The sequence below is a fragment of the Salvelinus alpinus genome, chromosome 11, assembly GCF_045679555.1.
Source record: "Salvelinus alpinus chromosome 11, SLU_Salpinus.1, whole genome shotgun sequence".
NCBI lineage: Eukaryota > Metazoa > Chordata > Actinopteri > Salmoniformes > Salmonidae > Salvelinus > Salvelinus alpinus.
Window position 1 is genome coordinate 24,255,881 of NC_092096.1, and position 12,583 is coordinate 24,268,463.

The 12,583-nt window shown below is 41.0% G+C and overlaps 1 protein-coding gene across 1 annotated transcript in view; it reads right to left on the minus strand.

Annotated features, from left to right (window-relative positions):
* col7a1l (collagen type VII alpha 1-like) overlaps positions 1–12,583 on the minus strand; it is an 87,615-nt gene that overhangs the window by 23,879 nt on the left and 51,153 nt on the right. The window contains exons 24-42 of the mRNA XM_071332151.1: positions 11,798–11,941; positions 11,111–11,298; positions 10,666–10,743; positions 9,602–9,619; positions 9,473–9,499; positions 9,186–9,254; positions 7,585–7,665; positions 6,713–6,739; positions 5,928–5,972; positions 5,588–5,665; positions 5,265–5,360; positions 4,921–4,947; positions 4,424–4,477; positions 3,949–4,020; positions 3,694–3,753; positions 3,543–3,578; positions 3,369–3,413; positions 2,589–2,624; positions 2,128–2,172 (exon numbers count right to left, since the gene is read on the minus strand). Of these exons, the coding sequence (XP_071188252.1) occupies positions 2,128–2,172; positions 2,589–2,624; positions 3,369–3,413; positions 3,543–3,578; positions 3,694–3,753; positions 3,949–4,020; positions 4,424–4,477; positions 4,921–4,947; positions 5,265–5,360; positions 5,588–5,665; positions 5,928–5,972; positions 6,713–6,739; positions 7,585–7,665; positions 9,186–9,254; positions 9,473–9,499; positions 9,602–9,619; positions 10,666–10,743; positions 11,111–11,298; positions 11,798–11,941 (1,226 nt within the window). The remainder of the gene's footprint in view (positions 1–2,127; positions 2,173–2,588; positions 2,625–3,368; positions 3,414–3,542; positions 3,579–3,693; positions 3,754–3,948; positions 4,021–4,423; positions 4,478–4,920; positions 4,948–5,264; positions 5,361–5,587; positions 5,666–5,927; positions 5,973–6,712; positions 6,740–7,584; positions 7,666–9,185; positions 9,255–9,472; positions 9,500–9,601; positions 9,620–10,665; positions 10,744–11,110; positions 11,299–11,797; positions 11,942–12,583) is intronic.

The following is a 12,583-nucleotide window of genomic DNA, read 5'->3' on the forward strand; positions in this document are numbered from 1 at the left end:
GGTCAGGGAGGTGACCAAGAACCAGATGGTCACTCTAACAGAGCTCGAGAGTTCCTCTGTGGAGATGGGAGAACCTTCCAGAAGGACAACCATCTCTGCAGCACTCCACCAATCAGGCCTTTATGGTAGAGTGGCCAGACAAAGCCACTTCTCAGTTTTGTCAAAAGGCACCTAAAGACTCTCAGTCCATGAGAAACAAGATTTTCTGGTCTGACGAAACCAAGATTCAACTCTTTGGCCTGAATGCCAAGCGTCATGTCTGGAAGAAACCTGACACCATCCCTACGGTAAAGCATGGTGGTGGCAGCATTATGCTGTTGGGATCTTTTTCAGTGGCAGGGAATGGGATACTAGTCATGACAAGAGATCCTTGATGAAAACCTACTCCAGAGCGCTCAGGTCCTCAGACGGTGGCAAAGGTTCACCATCCAACAGGACAATGACCCTAAGCACACAGCCAAGACAGCGCAGGAGTGGCTTCGGGACAAGTCTCTGAATGTCCTTGACTCGCCCAGCCAGAGCCCGGACTTGAACCCAATCAAACATCTCTGGAGAGACCTGAAAATGGCTGTGCAGCAACGCTCCCCATCCAACCTGTGGAGAAGAATGGGAGAAACTCCCCAAATACAGGCGTGCCAAGCTTGTAGCGTCATACCCAAGAAGACTCAATGCTGTAATTGCTGCCAAAGGTGCATCAACAAAGTACTGAGTAAAGAGTCTGAATCCTTATGTAAATGTTATATATATATTTAATTATCTTTGTCATTATGGCGTATTGTGTGTAGATTGATGAGGGAAAAAAACAATTTAATAGATTTTAGGATAAGGCTGTAACCTAACAAAATGTGGAAAAAGTAAAGGAGTCTGAATACTTTCCGAAGGCACTGTATGATGGAACTCAGAAGGCACTGTATAATGGAAGTCAGAAGACACTGTATAATGGAAGTCAGAAGGCACTGTATAATGGGATTCAGAAGGCACTGTATAATGGAAGTCAGAAGGCACTGTATAATGGAAGTCAGAAGACACTGTATAATGGAAGTCAGAAGGCACTGTATAATGGAAGTCAGAAGGCACTGTATAATGGAAGTCAGAAGACACTGTATAATGGAAGTCAGAAGACACTGTATAATGGAAGTCAGAAGGCACTGTATGATGGAACTCAGAAGGCACTGTATAATGGAACTCAGAAGGCACTGTATAATGGAATTCAGAAGGCACTGTATAATGGAACTCAGAAGGCACTGTATAATGGAAGTCAGAAGGCACTGTATAATGGAACTCAGAAGGCACTGTATAATGGAAGTCAGAAGGCACTGTATAATGGAACTCAGAAGGCACTGTATAATGGAACTCAGACGGTACTGTATAATGGAACTCAGACGGCACTGTATAATGGAACTCAGGTCATAACTAAGATGATGATTTGAGATAATCCTCCTGTATTCATTATGCACATTGCAATTAGGTTGAATTAAAGCTCAGTGATTCAAGACCTTCTCAGATAAACCATTAGTCCTGACACACCCATAGCCGTGGGAGGTAGGGGTGCTGAGGGTTCTGCAGCACCCCCTGAAAAATCAGAATTCAAAAAACATATTAATAATAATAATAAAAGTAGTGCACTGGGCCTTTACTAGTCGTCTATTAGCGGGCCGATGTAGCCCATGGCTGGACAGGTTGGAGGAGGATGGCTGCCCACTTCAATCTAATCAGCTGGGTTAATTTCCCTAAGGTAGACACACTCCTTCACACAGATAATATGTGGAGGGAGAGGGCAGTGACGAGGGAAGGGGAAGTGGGTTCACCTAACTAGTTGCAAACTTTCTCAATGAAAAGTTACAACACAAGCGATTTGAAGGATAAAGAGAGCAAATTTGTAACCAGAGGATTAGTGAAGGGAGGGTAAGCCATAAAGACAGTCTGTAAAGCCCGACAGACTAAGTCAGGAGACTTGAGGCCTACTTCAATAGGCACCAAATGGAAGAAAAACTGAAACGGAGAGGGACTACCCGGACTTGTCCAGTAAGAAACACTACTTTTAGTTTTCTGTTTCTGCATGCCCAAATGAACACAGCCCAGGTTTGGTAGTGTGGTAATGATTCTGTAATGGCTGGTTATACTCACTGTAACTCCCTGTGTTCCCATAGGCCCCAACTCTCCTCGATCGCCCTGTAGGAGACATAACCATAACATTACCACCACATTATCACCATGATCATTATCTGATGAGCTACTCACACACATGACTGTAGAGTAAAAACATACTATCGTAGCAGGAGATATGATAACTGTTATGAGGTGGGCACTTGCACTTCATTGGCTTGTGCTCGGACTGGCGTACGCAAACAGATGCACGGGCGCACACACACACACACACACACACGGCATACACCCAAAGCCCTTTAATAATGGATCTGATCACATTCTAAGCCATACACAGCCCAGCGATTGACCTGGAGCTGAAATAAATAGATTTTCTTATTTAATCAGCTGATGAAACACCACTCTTATTAATTATTCAGAGAATATTTCAATATGAGGCGGCGTAATGAGCGGTAGAGCAAATCAGTGTGGATTTAACTGACCTTATCCCCTCTGATGCCTTTCACTCCCTTCTTCCCCTAAAGGAGGAGAGAAACAGCGGTGGAAAAAGTACTCAAACCTCAAACTTGATTAAAGTCAAGATACCTTAATAGAATGACTCAAGTTGAAGTGAAAGTCACCCAGTAAAATACTACTTGAATAAAAGTCTGAAAGTATTTGGTTTTAAATATACTTAAGTATCAAAAGTAAATGTAATTGTTAAAATATACTTAAGTATCAAAAGGAAAAATACGAATAATGGAAAATTCCTTATATTAAGCCAACCAGACGCCACAATTTTCTTGTTTTTTAATTTACGGATAGCCAAGGTCACATTCCAACACTCAGACATCATTTAAAAACAAAGCATTTGTGTTTAGTGAGTCCGCCAGATCAGAGGCAGTAGGGATGACAAGGGATGTTCTCTTGATAAGTGTGCGAATTGGACAATTTTCTGTCCTCCAAAGCATTCAAAATGTACCGAGTACTTTTGGGTGTCAGGGAAATGTATGGAGTAAAAAGTACATAATTTTCCTTAGGAATGTAGTGAAGTAAAAGTAAAAGTTGTAAAAAATATAAATACTAAAGTAAAGTACAGATACCCCAAAAAAACGACTTAAGTAGTACTTTAAAGTATTTTTATCTTAAGTACTTTACACCACTGGAGAGAAACCATCCAGCCGGAATAATTTAATTATGAAAGCCCGTATATAAAGTACATGATAATGGTCTCCACTTTTGTATGTGTATTCAATATAAACAAATAAAAAGTTGATGCATACCCGTAGTCCGACAACCCCTTGTATCCCTTGAACACCAGCCTCTCCCTTAGAAAGGCAGAACAAAGATGATACTTCAATGGTGTGAATAACTAGGTCCATACTGCAGTCCAACGGGTTTGCAGAATTCCTATGTTGTTTGAGCTTCAAATCAAAGTGTTAACATAAATAAAGTACCTTTGTTCCCTCAGGTCCTGATAGGCCTATATTTCCCTGCAAGACAAAGTTAAACCAATGATTAGCTAATACGTGACTAACAAACTACACAATTCAGGTGAAGCAATACACACAGTTCATGTTGATGAGTCCATGTATGAACTGCTTGTACCTTCTCCCCTGACTCTCCACGAGGACCCTGGACACCGGGAACCCCGATCCCCTCCTCTCCCTGGGAAGAACAGCACAAATCACCAATCAGAATCCTATCATAACCGTAATCAGATCAACATGCAGTATGATACCCACGTAAACCAATAGTATTCAAATATGATATTCGCTGTGGCTTCTTTCAAATATACAGAGGAAACCACAAGATAATGTCCCTTCAGGTATACTGTAAGTTCTTGATGAAGCACACTCTTACCTTATATCCCTTTTGACCTGGGAAGCCTGGAACACCATCAATTCCAATGGGACCAGGTAACCCTGCTTGGCCCTGGTTTGAGACAGACAACAAGGAAAGGAAGAAAGATTGAACAACACATTAACTAAAAGCCAATACTTAGAAATAGCAATGTGGTATTATAGTTTAATTAACACAAACTGAGCATAATAAATAATCATCATTTGGTGGGTGCTTATATTTGTCCTATTTCAAAGTGTGTTTTTTTGCTTTTCCCAACTCTCCCTGAGACACCATCGGAGAGTTGTTTCACAGACAGTGTCTGAAATGATCAATGGCAACCCTGGAGCAATTAGGGTTAAGTGCCTTGCTCAAGATCACATTGACAGATTTTTCACCTTGTCGGCTTTGGAATTCAAACTAGCGACCTTTCAGTTACTGGCCCAACACTCTAATCGCTAGGCTGCTCGCTGCATAACAGAAACTAAACACTTACATCTTTACCATGATCTCCTTTGTCTCCTTTGGCCCCTGCTTTCCCACGCAAACCCTTTCAAAACATCACAAAACACTAATGTTATTTCATTAATAACATACCAGCAAGGAAAAGAGGTTACATTTGGGTTTATCAAGTTATTGGGCAATATTAAACATAGATGTAGCATGAATAACTTGTATTAATTTATTTTGTATTTATCCAGGTGAGTCCTGTCGAAACAGGAAGCTCTTTTTCAAAGTAGCCCTGGCAAATGCAATACATGACCCAATACTAGTTTTGAAAAATCAACACCCATTTCTAGAATCGTCAGCAATGTGTGTTTAAAATGCGATCGATAAAACTAATTCATAATCCTGGCAACATTGTTTTATTCATATCAACACCGTGCCAGTTTTAGGTGAATTACATTGACTTAGCAAGCTCCATCTTCCCTTGACCCAAAGCAGTAACTATACTGTTGAAGAAAAGAAAGGAGAAAGGAACCACCCACTCACTTTAGCACCTGCCTCCCCATGTTCCCCCTGCAAGGGAAGAATAGAACATAAACACATCAAATCAATGTTGTGTAACCCATATCATTTAAGATTGTTAAGTGACCGGCCACAGAAGGTCAATGTGAAACACATTTTATCATATGAACTGGTTACAACGGAGTCCCTCAGGGATGTATTTTATCCCCAATATTATTTCCATTGTGTGCTGACAACTTGATACTTGTAGCATGTATTTTTGAATGACACATCAACACACATAACATACAGTAAAAAATGATTATTATTATGCGATATAATAATAATAATAGTATGTAAGATCTACCCGCACTATCTATCTGTCTTACCTTAACAGATATCCCTGAGGACCCAGGTGAACCTGACTGTCCAGGCAGGCCTGAGGGTCCAGAGACCCCTGGTACACCCGAAGCCCCTTGGGGTCCCTTTTATCAGAGCAGTATAGGACATTAAACAACAACCATATCATTTGTATTTCTTATTCAGAGGAAGCATGTAGTATCAATTATTTATGATGTTGAACGAACAAAACATGTTATTTCAGGTAATACAATTTCCAAACCCTTTATGAAACATGTATAACCCTTTATAAGGCCTTTATAAAGCCTTCATAAAACAAAGTTGTTTTAAGGTCTGTGTTGTGAATACTCACTGATGATCCAGGCTCTCCCTTTCGTCCAGGAGCATAATGGCCGTCTCCTATGCCCCCTATGACATACCCAGGCTCCCCCTGGCAGAAAGAGGTCAAAGGTCACATAATATCACCTTGTGGTGAACTCGTAGTATGATTATCTAAAACTTGAAGATAAAAAGAGAGCGACAAAGGGTTTGGTATGAAGGCAGAAAGGTCTATAGGTAGAGTTCAAACTTAACGCTTTAATCACTTGACCCTATTGGTTAGCAGTACATTTTATATTGCACAGATAATCCTAACATTTCTTATAACATCTACTGCTTCTAGACTCATGTTGTTGTTGTTCGGTTGGACTTACCCTCTCTCCTCTCTGGCCTTTTGGACCAGTGATACCAGGAGGCCCCTGTGATTACAGAAAATAACATTAAAATCGGAACATGACAGCGTTCACAATGACACACTAGATCACCTGACAGGAAATCATAAAAGGATGACTGTAATGACATGATTAGGCCACCACCTGAAGCCACGGGAAATAAAGTTTTGAATAAAGATGGCTGAATGAATACACACTTGTTCATTGCTCACCAAAGCAAGCTAGTTTAATATTGCATGGTGTCAGAAATAAACGATAGTTTCACCGTTATGGAACCAATTCAACCCCCACAAACTTTGAGCCTTAAGGGAAACATCTCAGAAAACTGGACACGACAGATTCAACAGTTTAAGGTGTAGCTGTAAACTAGCAAGAAGGAAATAATACTGAGAAACTTAATTTCATGAGCCCACAGGTGTCAACATAATCATAGTATTATGGCAAACTGTCACTCAAAGTGCATGGCATCTATGATTAGTAACGAAAAAAATGTATTATGAAGGATTGAAAGTGGAAAGAGTTGTAGAGAACACGTTGAAAACAGAGACACAGGCATTAAAGGTCTTATGAGTCATTCTGAAGAACAAGACCTAGGGTCTGCATCCTAAAAAGCCCCATATTCCCTATATACTGTAGTGCACTACTGTTGACCAGAGCCCTATAGGCCCTGGTCAAAAGTAGTGCACCAACTTGGGAATAGAGTTTGAGCTTATGGGTACACTACTAGACACTAATAAACATTGCCTCCATAAGCACATTGAACATACCAGGTCACCTGTAACACCTTCTAAACCCTGAAACAGAGAGAAAACTGGCATTGGAAACATCTCATTTACATAAGTGGCATAAGTTCAAATGTAGTTAATAAGCTGTGAGCAAAACTGTCATTTCAACCAGTTTTGCACACTGGAAAGCTTAAGCTTAATTACTAGAATAACTTTAATTGTTGGTGTCAGGCACACAGAAGCACCTTAAAAAATGTAAATCACACACACACAGTAACGGTGCATAACAGTCCAATACATCGTTAAAACAGGACCATTTTTACATCAGCCCTATACACTGACTGTACAGAACATTAAGAACACCTGCTCTTCCATGACATAGACTAACCAAGTGAATCCAGGTTAAATCTATGATCCCTTATTGATGTCACTTGTTAAATCCACTTCAAATCAGTGTAGATGAAGGGGAGGAGACAGGTTAAAGAATGATTTTTAAGCCTTGAGACAATTGAGACATGGATTGTGTATATGTGCAATTCAGAGGGTGAATGGGCAAGACAAAAGATTTAAGTTCCTTTGAACGAGGTGTTGTAGTAGGTGCCAGGCACACCGGTTTGAATATGTCAAGAACTACAACGTTGCTGGGTTTTTCATGCTCAACAGTCCCGTTTGTATCAAGAATGGTCCACCACACAAAGGACATCCAGCCAACTTGCGACAACTGTGGGAAGCATTGGAGTCGGCATGGGCAAGCATCCCTGTGGAACGCTTTCGACACCTTGTCGGGTTTATTCCCTGACAAATTGAGGCTGTTCTGATGGCAAAAAGGGGTGCAACTCAATATTAGGAAGGTGTTCCTAATGTTTTGTAGACTCAGAGTACAATAAGACTGTTTCTTTCTTTGTTAGATTTACCCGTTGTCCGGCTGAGCCTGGGGGTCCGGTTCGTCCTGGTCGTCCTGGCAACCCGGGGACACCATCTGTTCCAGGAAGTCCCTGTTAAATGAAAAAAAATACAGTCCGTGCCAAAGAAATACACTAGACAGATTTGTTGTCCCTTTTTCTTTTCTGTTTGGCTTCTTTATCTGTTTTGATACTGCTATCATTGTTCCACTACACACCTTCACGACATATGTCACTGAGAAAAACAATACAAATATTGACCACACAAAAACACATTACACAACCAAGAAGAACGATTGAAAAAGGAGTACTGACCCAAATATAACATTTGATCTCTGTTTCTATGTGAAGTCCAGTATCAATGAACGCTGAGGACACACTGAGATCAATAGGATCATTGTATTGTTGTTGATTTGCTACACCTGGCGCTAAGCTGAGTGGAGGTGGAAGGTGTGCTGTCCTGGGCCCAGTTTCCCGAAAGCAATGACATTTAGGCTTCCCATGTTTTAACGATGCATCTTTCCTACAATGGCCAAAGGTTTAACATGCGTTTCCCAAAACACCACGCATAAAAAACATTCGCTAAGTGAGTCGTTGGAGCATGTGTCGATACTGATAGGATGGAAAGAAAGGCAGCACTGCTCTCGGATCAGCTTTCTCCAATAAAATCTTACTTTAACATTAGAATTATTCCACAATACTGACAATGGATCAGCTGCTAGAGCTATATTGTCACCTAATGGCTGCTATTATTGAGGCAGCTTATTCTAATGCTTACCCTATAGTAATTACACTCAATCACAGATTCATTTGGCACATATGTTCTTACACATCATGAAATATATATAAATTACAGACAGTGTAGCTTACAAATATAACTCCATTAACTGAACATGACATGTAGTTAAATATTATTTAAATATTTAGGCCTACATTATGTAGCCTATAATACAGTCATCTATCAATTAATTTTAAATGTCTTTTTATCCGTCACTTCCCACTCGGTACAGACGTCTATTCAACATCTATTCCATGTTGGTTTAACGTCATTTCATTGAAATGATGTGAAAACAACGATGATTCAACCAGTGTGTGCTCAGAGGGTTGTTCAATTACAGACATCAGCAACTTTGTATTTCTAGTCAACTTTGTTCCAAAGTTATCGCTGATCACAGCTTGACTGTGTTTAGCAGAGATCTTCTGTGTATAAAACGGCTTATTAAAACACAATTATAGGACCAAACAAATATTTCGTGAAACTTGGAAGACAGATTGTTGAATGCCTAACTGTCAGATGCTACAGAAGAATAAATAGCAGCGATTCTGTCAACTGTCACCATCAATTCTGACACACGGCCACTTTGATGGTACGGTGCCTTTCATGTTTCATTGCATCAGCTACGGGGTTGTATTTATCCAGAAATAAAAAACAAACAAACAATCAAACACACACAAACACACGCACACGGCTGGGAGCAGCACAGGACCAGCCGCTGGGCAGTGATCTTCAGTTGTGGTGAAGTGCCTTGCTCAAGGGCACAGCACTCTACTGTATCAGTGTGTATAGATGATAGCCTACATAGACAATGTATGATGAGAGAGTTAACACTTACTCTCTCTCCTTTCTCTCCTTTGGACTTGAGGCCAATTGACTCAAACATCGCAGTGTTTTGCTGGAGTCTCTGTAATCAAACAAATGTCATGGAATTATGGCAGATGAATGAATAAATGAATAAATAAATGACAATGAATGAATGACAATGAATGGCTCGATGGCTGGATAAATTGATGAATGACTGAATGAATGGATGACTGAATGAATGAATGGTTGGATGAATAGATGAATGGATGGATAAATGAATGACTTAATGAATGAATTAAATTGTGGTGTAGAACATACCAGTCCACCATTACCAGAGCCACCTCCCTGTGAGTAACAGACAGAGAAAAAGAGAACAAGGTAAACATAAAGTCCAAATATCTCATTTAAATCACCAAGTTAGAAGTAACTAAATATAACTGTACTCACCTTTTCACCTTTCTGCCCCTTTGAAAGTGAATCAGAAAGGAGAAAGAGATTAATCTATTAATCAAATAAAGGTCAGTCCATGTTTCCAAATGAAAGTGGGTCAAAGGTCAGCTAAAGAAGGAGCCCAGTGGGCAATGACGTCATTACAAGAACTGGTCGGAATCACGTCATTACAGGAACAGGTCGGAATGACGTCATTACAAGAACTGGTCGGAATGACGCCATTTCAGGAACTGGTCGGAATGACGTCATTACAGGAACTGGTCGGAATGACGTCATTACAGGAACAGGTCGGAATGACGCCATTTCAGGAACTGGTCGGAATGACGTCATTACAGGAACTGGTCGGAATGACGTCATTACAGGAACTGGTCGGAATGACGTCATTACAGGAACTGGTCGGAATGACGTCATTACAGGAACTGGTCGGAATGACGTCATTACAAGAACTGGTCGGAATGACGTCATTACAAGAACTGGTCGGAATGACAGCATTGCCAGAACTGGTCGGAATGACGTCATTACAGGAACTGGTCGGAATGACGTCATTACAAGAACTGGTCGGAATGACGTCATTACAAGAACTGGTCGGAATGACGTCATTACAAGAACTGGTCGGAATGACAGCATTGCCAGAACTGGTCGGAATGACGTCATTAGCAGAACTGGTCAGAATGACGGTATTAGCAGAACTGGTCGGAATGACGGCATTGCCAGAACTGGTCGGAATGACGTCATTACAAGAACTGGTCGGAATGACGGCATTGCCAGAACTGGTCAGAATGACGTCATTACAAGAACTGGTCGGAATGACGGCATTGCCAGAACTGGTCGGAATGGCGGTATTAGCAGAACTGGTTGCTGGGAGGGAACAAACCATATATGTAGAATATATTAGATTTCTATTGGACAAACTGGGATACGTGATGCTGACACAAATGATGAAAAAGGCAATGATGATGATGATAATAGTAATGTTGATGATAACAGTAATGATGATGATGATGATAATAGTAATGTTGATGATAACAGTAATGATGATGATGACTAAGAGAAGGACGTACCTTGCACTGTAAGGGGCAGGGGCCCTGGGGTTTGGTCAGCTCATCAGGGTCATCAGTTGGAGTGTCCAGCTGGGCAGACTAATAAAAGATGTCAAACACATTGATGTTGACCTTATTATATGACCTTGAATCAGAGGCTATAGGTCATTATTAATTCAATCCTAATTTCTACCTCGAGAACATTCTACTTCCAGCTGGAGGGCGAGAGCAGCCCACTCCAACACACAGCCGAGTTTCACATCTCTGTCATAATTGGCTGCTTGCCAACATTCCACACTTCATACTTAACTCACTATGATCCCAGCTAAGGAGACATATTGAGCAGATATTATCAGCAAGCTAGAATGTTTTAAAACAAGCATGGTGTTCCAAAAAGTCCTGATGTAGTTAGTACCTTTCATTTCAAGTGATATATTAGTTTCATTCAGACGTGTGTATTCTGTACCTCGTCGTGTTGTCTGAACTCGGAGAGCAGCGCCTCGCTGCAGATGTTGCTGATGAACTCTCTCTCTATGGAGGAGAAGTCATCAAAGTCCCTGGCGTAGAAGATGTTCTGGTAGCTGGCTGGATACGCTATCTTCTTCAGCTCATCCATGTCTGCATTGGCCACCCCGATGGCCAGCACACTCACACCTGAGAGTGGAGTCAATATCAGAGAAGAACGTGAAAATACATTATATAATGTTATACAAAGCAGTATTCAGCAATATGCAAAGTCAAAGGCTTCTGACAAGGACCCGTTACTGGATATCACTACATGTATCAAAGACAGGTGAGATATGCCTGTGTAGATGAATCTGTGTTAAACAGATGTTTTCAGGAACTTGCGTGTCAGTAGCAACGGCTCCTAATCAACAAGAACAAAATGGCTACAATCCTTAGACGTCCCAAGACATTGACCACGGTTTTGACTAGATGGTATACAGCTACGAACGGAAGTCACTTTTCGTAGCAGGTTAGGAGAATTAACGTAGCAGGTTAGGTTAAGGTTAGGAAAAGGGTTAGGGTTAGGGTTAGATGAAATGCACTCCTAGCCTGCTATGAAAAGTCACTTCTGTCCGTAGCTGTTTACCATCTAGCCACAACCTTTGACCCCAGTATGTAGAGTATGAGCACTGATATCTGAACTGACCATAAGCCTGTGCGATCCTGGAGGGTTGCTCCACATCGTCCACGGCCCGGCCGTCTGTCAGCAACACCAAGACATGGGACACCTCCTGCCTCATCCCCAGAGACTCCTGGAACAGCTCCTTCAGAACGTAGCTCATCCCCTTCCCTGTGGAACAACAATACATTCACTGGCAATATCACTATCAATATGTACACACACACCAGTGGAGGCTTCTCACAGGAGGAAAGAGAGGACCAACCCCACAGAATTTCATTTTTTTTTTAAATAGTGAAACATTTAAAAAGTTATAATTTTTAGATAAAACTATACTAAATATATTCACATCACCAAATAATTTATTAAAACACACTGTTTTGCAATGAAGGTCTACAGTAGCCTCAACAGCACTCTGTAGGGTAGCACCATGGTGTAGCCGGAAGACTGCTAGTTTCTGTCCTCCTCTGGGTACATTGACTTCAATACAAAACCTAGGAGGTTCATGGTTCTAACCCCCTTCCATAGGAATTATGACAACTTCCGGAGAACGTCCTCCAACCTATCAGAGCTCTTGCAGCATGAACTGACATGTTGTCCACCCAATCAAAGGATCAGAGAATTAATCTAGTACTGAAAGCATAAGCTACAGCTAGCTAGCACTGCAGTGCATAAAATATGGTGAGTTAGTTGACTCAAAAAGAGAGACAGACAATAGCTGAACAGTTTTTAACAAATTAATCCAAAATTAAGGAGAAGCTAGAGAGAGAGAGAGAGAGAGAAAGCTAGCTATATTTCATAGTATATATTTTT